Raw genomic sequence first — 18,705 nt, 5'->3', positions numbered from 1 at the left:
GATGTCATCTGCATATAGAGAAGAAGCTATTCCATTTATTACTTATAATTCGGAGTAGAGAAGTACACTATTTATTTATCCTCATTTTTTCAACATTTTTAATCCTCCTTTCTTTATTTAGAGTATTAGCTTTGCGAAGAAGCTGTTTAAATTATCAAGCAAGTTCCCAAGCCAATTGGTATTGTATCAGTTGCTGGTGCCTACAGAACAGGTAAATCATACTTGTTGAATAGAATGATCCTCAACAGATCTGGCGGTTTTGGCGTCGGACCTACTGTAAATCCATGCACAAAGGTAAAAAATAAATAATTGCTTATTGATAAATTTTCTATCTACTTTGCTTATTTATTTAAACACAAAATTTGAATATAAATTATAAATAAATAGGGTATTTGGGTTTGGGGTACTCCTATCAAAGGACAAACTCCTGAAGGCGATCCCGTCAATGTTTTAATTATGGACTCTGAAGGTATCGGCTCTACCGATGAAGATTAAACTCACGACACAAGAGTTTTTTCATTAGCAATTTTGCTCGCTTCTAATTTCATTTACAACTCCATGGGTGCAATCGATGTAATACATAATTAATTAATTGCTTCTAATAACTAATCCTAGAAAAAGGCAAATTTAAATTAAGATGTAAATTTATGAATTAATAGGAAAACGCATTAAACAACCTTTCCCTTGTTGTCAATCTTACCAAGAACATTCACATCAAGTCCACTGATGGCGATGAACTTGATCAAGAAGGTATTTAAAATTAACAAATAAACACATATTGCTTGTTTGCTTTTTTGTTTGCTTTGATTGAGGAATATATAAAAAGTTAAATTGATTAGTCACAAATTCAAAAAAAGCAATGCAAATTAAGCAAAATAGTTAATTAAATATAGGCTTTATTAAAATATAAGAAAATTTATCAAAAATTTTAGAATTTGATTTAAATAAGATTTATTTGAATTCATCTATTGATTAAATCAGTGAATGAATGAATGAATGAATGAATAGTGACTTTCAGTTTAAAATAAAACAAAGCAAAACAAAATAAAACAACAACTGTATTCATTTTTAAATAATTAATTATCTTTTAATTAAATAAATAAATAGAATACTCTAAATACTTCCCTAGTTTCTTCTGGGTTATCAGAGATTTCTCTCTCTAATTAGTTGACACTGAAGGTGATCCCATCACTTCTAACGAATACTTAGAACGCGCTCTTTCAGGTAATAATTTAGACATTCTTTCATTACTCAAACAAACAAACAAATAAATAATTGAGATCAGCCAGCCATAAATTTAATTAAATAAAATATAAATTTATTTGAGAAGATTTATTCGAAATTAATTTCTATCTTAAAAAAATTTTTAATTCTACTATTTTAATTAACTTCTTTCTTCATTCTTAGAGATAGAAAATAATTTTTTGATAATTAGAATAAAAGGGCTATTCTGATGAAGTCGAATCTAAAAATAGAATCAGAAGACTCTTGAAGACATTTTTCTAACAAAGAGAATGCATGACTTTGGTTAGACCCTTGGTTAACGAATAAAATTTATAAAAGTTGGACAAGATGGAATTGGATGACTTGCGTCCTGAATTCTTTGAATAGGTCATTCAACTTAGAAAGAAAATTTTACAAAGAATTAAACCTAAGAATTTGAATGGAAAGTTATTAAATGGTGAAATGATCATGACTCTTTGTGATTCTTACGTCCGTGCCATCAATAACGGTGCTGTTCCTAACATCGAAAATGCTTGGACTTATGTCTGCAAAGATGAATGTTACAAGGCCTCTCAAAAAGCCTTTGAATCTTATGAAAAGACCATCAAAGAAATGATTGGATCTAAGATTCCAACCACCAACGATGAAATCAAGGTAATTTAAATTAAATTAAATCAAAGCAATTCATTTAATTTTATTCAAATCAAATCAAATTGAATAATTTATTTCTTTATTTTGTTGTTTGTTTTGAGATGAGTTTTAAAAATAATTCATTTGCTTTCAATTTAAATGAAGAAAATTTAAATTTTACTTGGGAAATTTGAATTAGCCATTTATTTATTTTGATCACCCAGTAAAATAAATACAAATGTTAAAATAGAAAAGAAAGAAAGAAAGTGAATTTCAAAAAGCTTACAACGAATTAAATTATTAAATAAATTTATTCTTCATTCATTCATTCAATTAATTAAATTATTAATTAATCTAATTAGATTGCTCACAGAACAGCTAAAGAAACTGCTTTGGAAATTTTCAAGAAGAGAGCTATTGGAGATGTCAGCAAGGAACACTTAGAAGAATTAAACAAGAAAATGAAGGCTAGAGTTCAATAAATCAGAGCTACCAATGAAAAGGAAAGCTATTAGGAGTGTTAGAACTTCATTAATAGGGAATTTGCCACCATTGATCGCAAGTTAAAGTCTAATCAATATAAAAGATTCTCTGATTTTGAAAGTGACATTAAGCTTTTCTACAGTTTCTTGGTTAATCATGGTCCAATTACTGTCAACAGAAACGTTATTTTCTTAGAATTCTTACAAAGAAGCATTAATGAAGCTGCCAACATTTTTGTTAAGAATCTTGAATAGGAAGTTGATATTCAAAGAGTAATTTATTTATTTATTTTTTGAGCTTAGAAAATAATTTTATGCTAAATTAAATTAATTTTTATTAGTCTTGCAACAGCGAAGTCCAAAGAAGAAACGAAACTGAATTGGTTGAATTGAGAAAGAAAACTGATAACGAAAGAGTTCTTTTGGAAAGAAAGGTTGAACAATTGCTTAAGGAAAAGGATAGCATTGCAACTGATAAGGTTAAAAACGAAAGAGCTGTTAAGGAAATCGAAGAAGAAAAACAAAAGATGGAAAAGGAATACAAGGAGCTCTTAAATTCTGAAAGAGTTGAATTAAATGATCAAATCAACAATTTGAGAAATAAGTCCAAGATCACTGAAGAGACTTTAAAGAAGGTTGAAAGAGAATTGCTCTTAAAAGAAAGCTCCTTCCAAAAGGAAAAGGCTCTCCTTGAACAAAGAGCTCAACACTTTGAAAAGCTCTGCGAAGAATATCTTGCCAAGGACAAGGCTACTGAAAACATGATGCAATCAACTCACAGTGGATTCAACACTTAAATGAAGGAATAACAAACCAAATATGAACGCATTATTAAGGAATTGGAAAACAAGCTCACTAACTTGAAGGAATCTAACTTCGAATTAAATGAAAAGATTTCCAACTAATCTTAAAACTTCAGCTAAGAAGTTGAAACCCTCCAAACTAGAGAACGTGGTTTACTCAGACAAATTGAAGAACTTCAAACTGAAATTTCTTCCACTAAGAAGTAACTCTCAGAAGCTAGCACCAATGGTCTTAAGAATTTGGGAGACTTGAAGGAGTAATTCAATAACGAAACCAATGACTTGAAGATTTAAAATACACAATTATAAGAAGAACTATCTAAGACTCTTGATAAGCACAAACAAGACGTCTCAGAACTTCGTAAACGTGAAGCTCTTCTCCAATAACAAATTGAATTCGTTCGTCACGAATTAGATGAATCCCGTAGCTAACTCGTTGAAGCTAAGAAGGCTCACGAATCTACTTTACAAGCTTTGGAAATCAACAATATGGGAGACGAAGAAAGCGGCCAAAAGCAAATCTTGGAATTGAAGGACACTCACATGAAGTAAATCAGAGCCATGGAAGCTGAAGCTCTTTCTTAAAAGAAGACTTTACAATCATAAATCGATGCTTTGAACAAGGAACTTAGCGACCTTGAATTGAAGTACAAGGTCTCCATTCATGACTATGAAACTGAAGTTAAAACTCTCAGCGACTAGTTAACTGAAAGCTAAGCTATCCGCACCCAATTATCTACTAAGCTCTCTGAATCTGAAGAAATGCTCAAGCTCAGCTCTAAAGACATGGAAAAGAAATTCATCCAAAAGATCCGTGAACTTGAAGACACCAATGAAGCCATCAAGGATAGATCTCAAAGCGAAATCCGTGAAAATCAAGCCAAATCCGAAGAATCCTTACAACAATTAAAGAACATGTTCGAAATTGAAAGAGAAACTTTGGAAAAGAGATTGATTGAAGAAAAGTAATTTTTTATCATCATTTTTAATTCATTTTTTAAATATATTTTATTTGTTTTTAAATTTAATTTAATTTTTTTAAATAGGGAAAAGAGAGAAAAGAGCTACAACTAAGTTGTTGAAGAATATGAATAGAAATTAAGAGAAGAACAAGCTGCCTTGGAAGAAGAAATCGAAAACTTGAGAGACGACATCAAGGACTACGAAATCTAAGTCATTAACATGCAAGGCTAATACGAACACGAATTAGACTTGAAGTAGAAGACTATTGAAAACTTGGAAAAGATGTTACAAGAAACCAAGGCTCAACTTTTAAGCAGCTAAGCTAGTTACTAATCTCAATTAGAATAACAAATGGCTTCTTATAATGCTGACAGAAAGGAATTACAACAAAAGTACGAAACTGTCTAGAAGAACTTACAATTAAGTGATAACAAGATCCTCACATTAACTCAAAAGCTTGAAAGCTCTGAAGCTAGCTATGAAAATAAGAAGAAGGAATTAGCTTAATTGAAACAAGACAACATTATCGAAAGATAAGCTCTTGAAGAAAAGCTTGAAGAAACTCGTAAGAAATATCAAGAATTATCTGATGAACACCTCCAAACAAAGATCAATTCTGAAAAATCTATTGCTCTCTCTTCTTAACAAAACGAATTCTACCAAAAGAAGGTTCAAGAATTACAAGTTGCTCTCGAATCTTCAACCCAAAGATTTGAAGAACGTCTCAAGACTTCTAAAGCTGAATGGGCCTAAGAAACTCTTGAAAAGATTCAAAATCTCCAAGATGAAAAGGTTAACTTGGAATCAAAGATCAACGCTTTGAAGAAATCTACTAAAGAATTCGAAACTCAATACTAAAAGAGAGTCACCGATTTAGAAAAGGAAAAGGCTATCTATGTCGAAAAACTCCAATACACTGAATCTAAGTTAAAAGAAACTGAAGATAAGTACATGATTGAAACTGAATAATTGAAGGATCAACTCTCCAAGGCTAAGGAATTCACATCAACTGAAAAGAAGATGCTCATTCAAGAAATTGAAAAGCTCAAATCATAGAACGTCTAACTTGATAATGAAAAGCATGAACTCAATACTTCTTATGAAAGAGATAAGGTTCTATGGGAAGGAAAGTTCAGCTTCCTCCAATAACAAAAGGAGCAAGCCAAACAAGATTTAATCGAAGCTCAAAAGAAATTCGAATAAACTCTTACTCACCTCTAAAAATAACGTCAAAACGAAAAGAACGAACGTGAACAAAGCGTTTCTGACATGCTCATGCAAATTGAAAGAAAATACCAAACTCAAATTTCTGAACTCCAAGAAACTTCCAACACCAAGCTCTCAGCTGCTAACCAAAAGATCACTAAGCTCGAAGCTGAACTCAAGAACAGCTTGGATCAAACCATGATGGAATCACGTCAAAAGAACTCCAATGCTATCTTCACCGAAAAGCGTCTTGCTGAACTTTTAGAAAGCGAAAAGAAGCTTTCTTCTGAACTCGATATTATTCGTAAGGAACGTGAAGCTGAAAAGACCGAAGCCCAAAGAAAGCTCGACCAAGAAAGAGAAACTCTTAAGACTAAGATGCTTCAAATTGAAGAAAAGGTAAATAAAAATAAATTAAAAAAAATCATTTATTTAAATAAATTCAAATTAATAAATTAATAGTTCAGAGAAGCTGAAAAGAAGAGAAACACTTTAATCTTCGAACATGAAAAGGAAAGAGCTAAGTGGAATTTAGAAAAGGATCACTTACTCAATCAAAAGAATGAGCTCCAAGAAAACTTGAACAAGATCGAAAAGAAGAAAGAAATCCTTTTGAGAGAAAACGAACGTCTTAAAAACGATTCTCGTCAATCAAGGAGGTAATTTGAAAGATTATCTGATTAAAATTCTAATATTTTCTTGACATAAAATAGATAAATGATGAACGCCAACTAACCTAGTTTCTTGAACATGAGCAGAAACATGGGCAGTGAAAGAAAGAGTCCCATGAGAAGTGCTAGATCCAGAGAAAGAAGCAGTTTGAACGACTACAGTTATGCCAACAATAGCGTTGACTGTGGTGAAGACAATGGCTCCTCTGACAACAACACCAACAATATTTTGGAAAATCTTAACTTGAACTCCTCTCGCGAAAACCAACCTATCTAAAACACTCCCCCAGCTAACGGATTCAAGAGCTTCATGCAAGTTTTATAAGAAAAGAGTGGACTCAACAATGAAAATAAGCCACCTGTATCCCCCTCTAAAAAGGAAAACGTCCTCATATGAGAACCAAACAAAATAGCTGATTGATAAACACAAAACAACACCAAAATTATCAATCTAACAATTAATTAAATAAAATATCTCTAACAAATTTGAATGAAGTCTGGCATGCTAAAAAGTTAAAAATATTCTGCTGTTGTTTAGCTAAATATGTTTTTTTCATATCTAGATAAATCCAATAGCGATTTGTGCATAGTTTAACCTACTTAGCTGCTAATGCAACAATGGAAACTCATTCACTAATTAAAAAAATATCAATCTTTCTATCTATCTATAATAATCTCAACTAATCACAAAAATCACCATCAGCAACTTATTAATTAATTAACTAGCAACTAATTAAAAAAATAAATATATTCATACATACATTCATTCATTAATTGATTTTAGAATTAAAAAAATAATTCACTTTGTCCTGTTATATTTCTATATTATTAAAGTTATTGTATTTTCTAAACCTTTTTAATCCCTTAAAATTCAACTCTTTCAATTATTTTAAAGTCCTCCTTAATAATATTCATTTTTTTAAAAAAAAACTCAATATAAATTTTATAGGAGCTAATTTAATTAAAACTCAATCTAAATCACTAAAAATGCATCAAAATTGCTTAGAATCTCAAACTAAAAAACTCAGTTAATATACATACTTAAAATAGATATTGTCAGATTATGCTGACCTTTACATATTATTATTATTATTATTTTTCAGTTAAATAATTTTTATTAATTTATTTAATATTTTTCAAAATAGCTTTTCTAAGATAAAGATACAATTTTTGTCAGATTGGATAAACCATATATTTATTTAACTTTTTTGAAGAAATCTCTCTCTATATTATCACCATTCTGTTTAATGCTAGATAAATTAAAATTGACTTTTTTGTAAAATAAAAAATAAAGAGAGCAGAAGCTCGAATTTAAATTGTGTGAAGTAAAAACAAATATTATAATTTTATGATAATTTTCTTATTATAAATAAAATAATATCTTTTAATAAGTATTTAAAATAATTAAATTTCTTCAAAATATTAAAAATATTAAAAGGATTCATTTTTATTTTATTGAAAATGTAAAAATAATAAATAATAAACAGATTAAAGATAGATGAAATATTTTTCTATAATTAGAAAATTCTAATACTAAATGTTATTTAAAATTAAAAGACTTTTAAATAATAAAAACTAAGATTTATAATTGAGAAATAAGTAAAAATAATTATTAATTTTTATGTTATAACTTATCTTTCTCTAATCAAAAAAATTAACTTAAATGAAAATAATTTAAAATATTAAGTGAATATTTTAGTTTTATTAGAAATGAAAAACAAATTTTATTGATTGGTAATTATTTTTAAACGGATCAAACAGTTCTTTTTTCAAGTAGATATAAATATAGATAAGAGGCTATTACAAAATTTTATAAATGAATGAATTAAGCAATTTATACAATTTTGTTTTAATTTTCAAAAATTATGCATTTAAAAAAAAGAAATTAAATTCATAATTGATATTTTTTACAGAATGAAAAAGATTGATTTGAAAACAAAATAAATATATCAATCAAATTAACATTTCAACCAGCTTTTAATAAGATTGTTAGAGAGTTTATTTATTTTTAATATTATGCAAATCCTTTCATTCATTTTGTATGCTTTTGAATCAATTAATTATATAAATTAACTTTTAATTAATCAAAAACTTAACAACATACTAGCAAAAAGCAACACAACAAACAGAACGAACGAAAAATATAGCAAAGCACTTATCAGATTTGCTTGGAAATATTTAGCATAAATCAACAAAATAATTTTGATTCAAAAAAGTATATAGTTAGCATTTAAAAACCAGAATGTCTTACAAAGCAACAATGGAATTCGGGCTACATTTGCACGAATTCAATAATGTAGATCTTTTCTAATAGGGACTTTATTATTTAAGAATGTCTTTGCATCACATTGACTCTAAAGGAAGGAAAATATTTGCCTAGCCATATAATTTAGTTTAATGTGAAGAAAATCCATAGATCGCAGTTAAATAAGATAAAAAAGTAAATGTTTAAATTATCCTCATAGTGAAAATCAATATATTTTGCTAGAAATTATTTTTGATCATAATGTTAATGCTATTTTAATACATTCTTTATTATCAAAAAGTCAAAGGGATTTGTTAGATAATTTGGAGATGGCCAAATAGAAGATGAAACATTTTCATTTTGCACCCAAAAATTCCCTATCAGATTTTGTGAAGAAACAGTTCCATTGTAATAATTTTAAAAGTCATCTTTTAACTTTGACAATTTATGCTGTAAAATAAATTTATAGGAATTTAATGTGTTTCTGGAGATCTGAAGTTGATGCTTATCCATAATATCAAAACAATTAGTTTATTTTAACATGTGAGCTTATGTGTGCAGATTTTTCAATGATGGGTTAGTGCTAAAATAATCAGGTAAGTTCTTTCTTTTTCATATTATATTGCAAAAGATCTTAAAATCAAATTTATATAAAAGTGAAAAAATAAATAAATTGAAAAAATAATAAGCATAGCATCGCTTTTTTAAATAAGAAATATTTCAATAAAAAAAATTGATTGAATTTAAAAATAGATTAAAATTAATTTTAAAATGATTTTTGTTTTGTTATTAAATTATGATGATATTTTTATCATCAACTCGAATCAAATAATTGTTTTATAGAAATTTTTTAAAAGAATATTATTTATTTATTTTTGAAAACTTCAAAAATATATTTTTTTAGTTTTTAAATCAATTGAAAATGAAATTATTTAACTGATAAATTAAAGGAAAACGCATTCAAATAAGTCAGTCTATTTGAGTGTTAAGTTAACAACAGCTCATTTGGAATTCACGAATATATTCCTATTTAATTCAGTGGCCATCATTATTGCTAAGCAGAAGCTACTTTCCACACCGTTTTGCTTGGTATTTTCATGAATTTAGAATATTATATAAACTGATATCCTTTTCCATAAATTAATAGATTTCAAATTTAGACTTAGTGACTACTAACTAGAACTCATGTCAAACAACCCTAACAATAAAACATAAGTAAATAATAAAGTACTATATCAATTTCATACTCATCTACATATTCATATTTGTCATTTAAAATTTAGGAAAATGCTATAGGAAATTCTCTCCTGATTCAGCCCAGCAGTTTCTTGGAGTTCCTCAATAAAATTACTTACAGATGTAAGTTCAAAATTTTATTTATTTATTTATATTTCAAATATTATTTAAACTTAAAGCAAAATTCTATTAATAATAGCAATAAATATGTTATATATTTTCAATTTAACTAGAATACAATAAAATTTCCTTAATTGAAATGAAAATTTAATCTAAGCAAAAAGACAATAAATAAATAGCTAACTAACTTTAATCCTTTTATTAGTGCCAAACTTAAAAATAAACCAATTATATATACATTTTGAATAAAACTAAAATACAAAATCTCCTTAATTAAAATGAAAATTTAACTCAGCAAAAAGATAATTAATAAAAAGCTAACTTCAATCCTATTATTAGATTCTAATTTAACAATAAATCTGTTATAAACTTTCAATATCACTAGAATATAATAAAATCTCATTTATTAAAATGAAAATTTAAATAATTAATAATAAAAAATTTGCTTCAAATTAAATAAAAAAATTAATAGCAAATAATATCTTTTTATAAAATTTTACAATAATTTAAATATTTTTGAGTTGAAGAAATAAAGCTATTTCTAATAATATTATTATTTATTTGTTTATATTTTAATTTTTTAATTTTTATTTAATTTAGTTAAATAAGAGTATGTCTAATAATTCTTTGAATACTATGTTATTGGATTGAGAAAAAGCTATTAAAATTTAAAGAAGGTTTTAGTTTAGGTTTTAGATGCTTTTCCAGAGCTAAAAAGAGTTTCTGCCACATTATAAGAACCTATTTTAGAGCTTCCTTACCCAGAATTGCCTTCCTAAAATAAAATATTCTCTTAACCTAAAGGAATAACCCCTATTCTTTCATAAAATAAAGGCTTTTAACAAGCTTAAAACAACCAATATCCCTAATCTTAAAACGGTATAAATGTATTATCATATCAATCAATCAGTTAATCAGGAGTTTCAACCTAACTTTCTTCTTAGCACTAAAGATAACCTATTTATTAGCAATAACAACCTCAATTTTAACAAATTTAATAAAATAATAATGCCATCACTTAAGCTCTTGGAATTAGCTCTAGCAATCATATAAATTAAAGTAGATCAATTCAGTAACAACCTTCACTTGACAAAGAAATTCCTCAAATTGCTAAATTTTATAACCTTAACGACTTTAAATAAATGGACTTATTTTCTAAATTTGTACTTTCAGATATGAATATAGTATCAGGAAACATATTTTAATTATGGAATAAGCTAATTGAATTACTCAGAATTGATGGTGATCGCTCAATAAATTACTTAAAAAAACCTTACATTTTAACAATGAAAGAAAAGTAAACAACAAACAAATTAATTAATTAAACCAAAAATAATTCAAATTAAAAAATTTTATTTATTTTTAAATGTTTTAATAAAATCTTTCTTAAACAGATGGGGAGAAGGTGTAAGTAGAGATTAGTTCCCTCATGACATTACCTAGCCTAAAGAAAAGAAAACTGGCAAATAAAACGAAATAACTTCAAATATTTTGAGATAAAAAGTAAAAAAACTTTCTTGAAACAAATTTTCTTTTGTTATTAATAAATTATTTTAATAAATTAGCTTGAATTAATGATTGAACATAACTCGGAACCTTTGAATTTAGTTGATTTAAATTTAATACCATAAACAGACTTAAGACCTTTTTTGCTTGAAGAAATATATATTAACCCATATAAGGTAAAATTGTAAATTGTAAAAAATTATTTTAAATTAAATTAGTTGTTTTTAAATAGAAAATAAATCCATAGCAAATTGATAACAAGAAATCTCACGTTATTGTATTGTGTCATGGATTTTAAGGAAACTATTTCGACATGAGATTGGTTAAAAATAATTTATATTTAATGTACCCTGATGCTCTGTTTTTGAGCTCAAAGTCAAATGAAGAATTTACAAACGGAAATATAGCAGATATGGGAAAGAGATTGTCTATAGAAGTAATTAAATAAATTAAAACCAATTAAATTTAATCAATTTTTTTTATATTTAAAGGTAACTTAATACATCAAAGAGTGGTGTCCTGGTGACACTCTTGGAAGACTAAGTTTTATAGGTCATTCTCTTGGTGGAGTTATAATTAGAGCAGCACTTCCTCATCTCTCCGAATATAGTGATAAAATGTTTTTATATATGTCTCTTTCTTCACCTCATTTAGGTTATATGTATAACTCATCTAAGTTAATAGAAGCAGGTAACTTATTCACTTTATAAAATAAATTTTAAACTCTCTTAAATATATTTATTTCTAAAAACTCTAAAAATTAATTCCAAAAAAAAATAAACTGCAATAGCTTCATTTTTAAAAATCAGCATAAAAAATTTTTAAAGAAAACTTAATTTTTAAAAAGCTAAAAAATTTTTTTGGAATCAGAATTAAACATGGCTTAAATTTGTGTAGATTAACAGTATTTAATCATTAAAGAAATTTTAGAAATAAACAAATATTTATAAATTAAATAACCTAAAAAATGAATAAGAAAATAAAAACAATTATAAAATTAATATGAATAAAAAAAGGTATTTGGTTCTTAAAGACAACTAGAAAGAGTGAGTGCTTAACATAACTTCATATGAGTGATGCAGAGTAATTAGCAGATTGTTATTTATATAAATTAACCAACTTACCTGGATTGAATTGGTTTAGAAATATAGCTTTGCTAAGCTCATATTAAGATTAATATGTACCTTTTGAATCAGCAAGAATATAAAAATGTGATGAAGCATCTAATGAAAATTAGTAAATTAAAAATTAGCAGCATCAAATAATAACTTAAATTTAAAAATTAGGAAAGGAAGAATTTATAACTCAATGGTAGATAATTTGTTAGGTCAGTTGAGAACAGACAGAATTCATAGAATAGATGTTAACTTTAAAATAAAAGAGTAAATAAAATTAAAGCATCTTAATTTCATCTAACCATTTTAAATTATCTTAAAAGTAATAAAACAATCAAGAAAACTATTGATAACATGATAGGCAGATCCGCTCATATTTAATTCCTCGAAAGTGATGCGTTAGCAAAAACCCTCGTTTATTGTTTTGATCATCTTTTCTAATGAATAAAAAATACCTATATCTAAAATACTAATTAAATATTGAATATTTATATTATAAAAATAACTCATTATGCTGTTTTATTTATTGACAAGCTTTGTAATACTAAAAATAATTCATAATATGAAATTTAAAAACGAGTGAAATCAAAATTGTTACTTCATTTTCATAATCAAATCTAATTATCTGAAATAAAATTTATTTTTCTAGGTTTTAACGATAAATAGTTTTTATCATTTTCATTCCAAATTAGTTAAATTTTATATAAAAAAATTAAAAAATATCTTTATTGATTGGATTAAAGTCTCCATTTTTGATTCTTGTTAAATTTTACTTTAATCAAACAATTTATATTTTATTAAATCAAAAATGAATATTTGTCATTCAAATGCATATCTTAAATAAATCAGCATGATGTATATATGATAAACTAAAATACCATAACTTAACAAGAAATACTAAATATGGAAGTCATAATTTTTTTACTTGTGTTTGTTTAAGAATTAATTCTTTTTTATTTTTAGTTTAAAAATAGAAAAATTAAAATATTTAAATATGACCCAATAAAATTTAAATAAATTAGAATATTATTTTTTGTTGAATTTATTTAAGTTATTTTGTAAATATTTTTTATTTTAAAAATCTAAATTTTCATTAAAAATAAAAAATAGGTTTAAGAAAAAAAAATTATATTAGAGTAGAGTGTTAAGTTGATTTATTTTTAATTTCTTTGTTGTTAAAAATTTGAGTGAAAAGGGATAAATTTTAAAAGAACAAATTAATTGAAAAGATATGTTTTGGAATTTGTTGAATATCAAAGATATGCTGTTTACTTCTTCTTCAAATTAATCAATCAAAAAATAAACAAAACAACATATTCTTTATTATTTATTTATTGTTCATATTTCTGATCAAATTTATTATTAAATTTTCCGTTTTCAAAATTAACGCGAAAAATTGAAAAAAATACAAAAGGAGGAATTATTTGTTAAAAATATAATTGTGCATTGATTAATTAATTAATTAATTAATTAATTAATAAATAATGGTGTATGCCAAAATAAATAAATAAAAAAAAAGGTTAACGAATATTTTAAATTAAAAAATTAATATGGTTATTTGGTTACTGATTAGATTTATTTGTGACAATTCTAAGTAGAATTTAATATAATAAATTAAAAATAATAAATAATAGAAAATTCAAGAACGCGATAATTTATTTTATTCAATATAAAAAATACATTAAAAACAAATATGATCAAAAGCAATATCACAAATATTTTTTTTAACAAACAGTAATTTATAGTTTAATATTTCCTTGTATAAGCTGGTTACTTCAACTGCTGAAGTAAACTTTAATTCCCCGAAATACGCTAAGAAAGTATTTTATTTTTTGTTTGGCTTATGCTAGGTTTTTTAGTATATTTTGTTTAGTTTTAGTAAAAATGAATCAAGAGAGGAGATTCATTGACTCACTAGACTCTGGAGAGAATTTTATTTAGTTGCTATTTGGATTTTTTTCAAAAGAGAGATTGTCCATTGAGCTAACTTTCGATGGTTTCTACTACGTTCTATTTTTTTAAAAATTGAGATTTAGAAAACAAATTTTTAAGGTGGAGTTGATAAAAAAAAATAATTCAGGCAGTTAGATATTTTGTTGAATTGAGAGATAAATATATGGAGTGCAAAAATATTAGAAGGATAAAGAAGTATCCAAATAACTTAGAATAATGTATAAATCAATCAATCAAAAAAATAGATTTATAACAACTACCCAGTTTATCAATCAATCAATCAAATTTTTGTTTGTTTGTTTGTTTTTGCGATTAAGAAATGGGGATTTAAAAAAATTAACTAACTAACTAATTATTTTGATTAAAAATGAATCAGGAAGTATATAAAAATGTGAGTGTATATTTGATATTTTTAAATGTATGCAAAAACTCCTATTTAAATTGAGAGGTATATTGATTGAATGAATGATTGTCTTAAATTAGACTGAATTAATCAAATTTAATTTTAATAAGATCAAAAGCAAAATTATAATAATATCTTACGATATCTAAGGAATCAATGCTGTTGAAACTATCAAAGCGAGATCTGCGAGCATTTTGAATGATTTAGATGCGCTCTTCAGGAGTTTTGGCAAATTTGAGGTTGAGTTTAGCGCGTATGACATTAAGTCTTTAGACAACTTTTTTCATGCGAAGACTTCTGTTGCATTAGAGGCGTTTTTCGATTTCTTACATGTTGACTTTCTCCTCTTTTCTGAATTTGTTCTACATTCATTTTATAAAAAAAGTTAATATAAATACTTGCTGAGTTTTTTGTGTAAAAGCTCTATTTGTAAACTTATTTCTTGTATTGAATTCTATTTATTAATTTAAAGATGTGTTTAGTCAAATTTACCTTGCACATTTTGCGGGTTCTGTTGGTGAAGAGTCTTGAAATCATAGAGAAGTCTGTTCCGAAGAGTTCAAGTCCCTTGTAGAATTTCAAGGTTTCGTCATGAGACCATTTTTTGGTGTGTTCTCTGCTCAAGAATGAAGCACTGTTAATACCTTTTTTAGTGGATGCTTGTGTTGAGGATGATGATTTTTCTTCAACTTGTAATTGAGCTATGGTTTTTTAAGAGATGCTAATTTCGATGTCGTTTGTGCTTTTCAACTAACTATGCCCCTGCAGTGGACATGAATCTAACGACTACAGCGACGTTAGGTTTGGTATTGGATTATCACTACTACTTTTCGCTATTCCATCAAATTCATCTTCATCATCATCTGAAAGTATTTTCTGTGAAAGGAAATGAGAGGAGACGCATTCTTCTTCGTCGGAGCTGCTGGATTTCTTGTTGAGGTGAGAAAGAGCTGAAGAGGTTTCTTCGGTAAGAGACTCATCATCCAAGTTGGAGTAGGATGTTGACATCTATGATAAAGCTCTTAAAGGAGAAGAGAGAGCGTTCAAACAAGTGCTTTGGCAAGCAGCATTGTTTTCTTATAAAGAAGCGCAAGAAGAGAGAAGAGATAAGGACAAATTAATAGCAAATCCGTTTCCATTCTATTCCAAGACAGATTCATGGTTCTCATTATGGCCAAAAGTGCTATTAATACATTCCTTAGCAGACTTAGTAATTCTAACTTCGTCGTTCAACTTGACTCTCTTTTCCAACTTTTCCAACTTTGCGCATTCAATTTCTTCTCTTTGTTCTCTTTGAATTCTTTCTCTCTTAGTTTCTTCCTTAGCGATTTGAGTCATGCCTCTCTTGACGGGTTGCTTCTTAGTCTTTTCGGGGACAGTAATAATAGGCTTTACGGTAATAATTTGTTCCATTCCTCTTTTCTTTTTATATTATGGTACTTTTTTGCTGTTGTTAATTTGTCTTATTTATATTCTTCTTCTTCCTATATTTATACAAAGTATATAATAAATACAATATATTCAATCACTTTAGCTATTTATTTGTTAGTCAATCAATCAATCAATAAATAAGTCATCCATCCCTATTTTTTCATAGCATGACTTCCTTCATACCAAGCAAATGTCATCACTGCTGTCATCCACCTTGAGTCCTCTGCTGCTGCATAGCATGGAAACGGTTGATGCATTGGTAAAAGACATATGTTAGATAAACTCTTGATATGAGAAGGACTAACGAATACTAATAAAGTTTGTATATATTGTTATTTACTTAAGTTTTATTTGCTTCTTTATAGTGATTGCTTTCTCTTTTTATTGTATTTTGTGGTTAATACAAAAATTAATTACTTTTTTCTAATTATTATTATTATAGTCTTGCCCTAGACTCTACTCTTTCTTTACCTAAAGTCTGCATTATTTTCAATCCTCCTTTCTTTTTTTTGATTCTACACTCATATTTTATCTCTTTATCTATTTATCTATTTATCTATCTATTTGTATGTATATCTATTTATCTATCTTCTCCGCCTATATTTAATCTGCCAAATGCAAATTTGATTCTTTCTAACTTTTCTTCCTTCCTTTTTTTAACTCTAAATATAATTACATACACTACTATTAATTTATTAATTGATTAACTAATTCAACTCTCTCATTTAGAGTTAGTTCCATCTTCCTCAAAACCTTAATTTTTATCCAGCTAAAAGCAAATGAACAATTTTCATACTCAGATTTCTTATTTTTTAAGCCTGCTTCATTCATTGTTTCTCTGCACAAAAAGTCTAACTCAATTTTCTAAACAAAGAATTACTCAAAAAACTAATTCAAAACACTCAAAAAAAATCAAATTAATATTCTTTCATAATTTTTCTTTAGTTATATTTAATTTTTGAATGAAAGCAAGAAAAATGCAATAATATTAATTTAACAAAATTCGTTTTATACTAAATAAAACTTCTTATTAATTCTTAGTAAAATATTACTGTTTGTTAAATATTCATCTTTTCTCATTGTATTTGCAAGTAATTTCATCATTTAAGTTATCTATAAAAGTATGAGTAATATTTTAAATTAAAGAGCAACTCTATCATTTAATTTATAATGAAACAAAAAATACGAATAATTAAATTAGAAAAAATAACAAATTTGCTTAGTATCAAAAAAAGAAGGATTTATTTTTTTATTCGACTATTGTTTTCCTAGTTATTCTATTGATGCTAATTTGAATGTATGATAAAGAAAATTCAAAAAAAGATTAAAAGAATTAATATAAAATTTAAGGATTTCTTAAACAATTTCATAAAAATATTAAAGTTTAAAATAGTAAAGTGAATTTTAGAGGATAAAAACACATTAATAAAAATAGATAATTTAAAATAAATTAAATCATTAATTACTTTATAACTAATCTATCAAACAAGAATAGTTTGTTCTACTAAAAAAAAGGTCTATTCGATCAAAAATAATTAAACAAATATAATAAAACACATTTTAGTCTTATTTATACTAGAAATTAATTTAAACACAGGATTTAAATTAATATTTTAATTCATTTTATTTTTTATATTTTGACCTATCTTTCCTTTTAGTGAATTTATTATTTTCACTTTAAATAAAATTTATGCTAAGATAAATTTAAATTATTTTTTAGCCCTGTAATTAAAATTAAATTTTTGTTTTAATAATAAACAATTCACACTGGCTCATTTTATTAAACTAAATTTAATAAACTTCTTTTAATTGATATAAAAATTAAAAATTATTTTAAAATTTTATTAATATAAAATTTATTTTCTAATAATCTAAAAACTATAAAAAAATAGATAAAGATTAAATAAAACCACCTAAACAAATTCTATTATTATTACCCTAAAAAAGAACCATATTAAAATAATAACATAATTAAATTAATTAGTTAGATAGATAGAAGAGTACTTCTTAAAAATTAGTTCATTATTCCTTTTTTTATGGATTAATTTTAAACTAAATGTTCATTTTTGTTGGTCTTTATCTCCGATTTCTATTCAAACATTCCCAAGACTTCATTTTATAAAATTTTAATTAAATTTTAAAATATAATAATTATAAATCAAAGAATAGAAGGGTTTTACATGATAATTTATAGATTGAAAAAGTTAATCTAACTCAAGGTGTATGTTTTTAGTATATTTACCATTTTGCTTTTAATTGAAATATTATACTAAAAGTTTATCGATGAAATTATAGCAAATAGTTTTTTTAAGTTTTTAATTTTATATTTACAAAAAAAAAATAAAAATAAACCATCAGTTTATTATAATTGCTTTTTTAATTTAATTTTAAATAAAGAAGAACAAAATAAATAAAATTTATATAATAAAAATTATTCTTTACAAACTTTAAGACATAATGTATGTAATGCATTTTTTTTTAGAATGACTATCCATCTTTAATTTCTAATATATTTTTGAGTATACGCTTTTTATAGGAATAATAAGGTTTATAACAAATTTTACATAAATTTTTTGTGATAACTTACAAATTAATTAGAAATAAAAGTAAATATATTTTTTTAATATATTATTATTATTAATTAAATTTTTACAAATTGCTGTTGAATATTTTTGAAAGAAAAATAAAAAACTAAATGATATAGCAGTAATTCCATA

The 18,705-nt window shown here is 25.5% G+C and overlaps 5 protein-coding genes across 5 annotated transcripts in view; 4 read left to right on the top strand and 1 right to left on the bottom strand. All coding sequences in view use genetic code 6, as the record gives it.

Moving 5' to 3' along the window:
- Position 1: 1 nt before the first annotated feature.
- TTHERM_01211770 (amine-terminal domain guanylate-binding protein) lies at positions 2–6,376 on the top strand (the record flags this gene model as incomplete). Its single annotated transcript, XM_001018996.2, has 11 exons — positions 2–62; positions 122–294; positions 388–573; positions 660–750; positions 1,108–1,224; positions 1,436–1,878; positions 2,217–2,609; positions 2,678–4,104; positions 4,186–5,707; positions 5,771–5,967; positions 6,022–6,376. 11 exons carry the CDS (start codon positions 2–4, stop codon positions 6,374–6,376), a joined length of 4,965 nt encoding a protein of 1,654 aa, XP_001018996.2.
- Positions 6,377–8,221: 1,845 nt separating this feature from the next.
- TTHERM_01211760 (serine esterase, putative) lies at positions 8,222–12,645 on the top strand (the record flags this gene model as incomplete). The annotated part of the gene is made up of 14 exons (XM_001018995.1): positions 8,222–8,419; positions 8,526–8,632; positions 8,694–8,820; positions 9,175–9,313; positions 9,372–9,439; positions 9,508–9,583; positions 10,181–10,877; positions 10,975–11,083; positions 11,146–11,262; positions 11,319–11,522; positions 11,578–11,776; positions 12,103–12,322; positions 12,373–12,468; positions 12,525–12,645. The coding sequence occupies 14 exons, from the start codon at positions 8,222–8,224 to the stop codon at positions 12,643–12,645; spliced, it is 2,478 nt and encodes an 825-aa protein (XP_001018995.1).
- Positions 12,646–14,160: 1,515 nt separating this feature from the next.
- TTHERM_01211750 (Myb-like DNA-binding domain protein) lies at positions 14,161–15,970 on the bottom strand (the record flags this gene model as incomplete). The annotated part of the gene is made up of 3 exons (XM_001018994.2): positions 14,161–14,211; positions 14,698–14,919; positions 15,050–15,970. The coding sequence occupies 3 exons, from the start codon at positions 15,968–15,970 to the stop codon at positions 14,161–14,163; spliced, it is 1,194 nt and encodes a 397-aa protein (XP_001018994.2).
- A 269-nt stretch (positions 15,971–16,239) lies between these two features.
- On the top strand, positions 16,240–16,950 carry TTHERM_001209760 (transmembrane protein, putative; the record flags this gene model as incomplete). The annotated part of the gene is made up of 2 exons (XM_012798367.1): positions 16,240–16,310; positions 16,431–16,950. The coding sequence occupies 2 exons, from the start codon at positions 16,240–16,242 to the stop codon at positions 16,948–16,950; spliced, it is 591 nt and encodes a 196-aa protein (XP_012653821.1).
- Positions 16,951–18,683: 1,733 nt separating this feature from the next.
- TTHERM_01209750 (transmembrane protein, putative) overlaps positions 18,684–18,705 on the top strand; it is a gene marked incomplete at both ends in the record, with an annotated part of 4,243 nt that continues 4,221 nt past the window's right edge. Inside the window, one exon of the mRNA XM_001018992.4 lies at positions 18,684–18,705. This exon is cut by the window's right edge and continues 182 nt beyond it. Within this exon, the coding sequence (XP_001018992.4) occupies positions 18,684–18,705 (22 nt within the window).

Source organism: Tetrahymena thermophila (genome assembly GCF_000189635.1).
Source record: "Tetrahymena thermophila SB210 genomic scaffold scf_8254591, whole genome shotgun sequence".
NCBI lineage: Eukaryota > Ciliophora > Oligohymenophorea > Hymenostomatida > Tetrahymenidae > Tetrahymena > Tetrahymena thermophila.
This window is presented reverse-complemented; position numbering and strand designations above follow the sequence as displayed.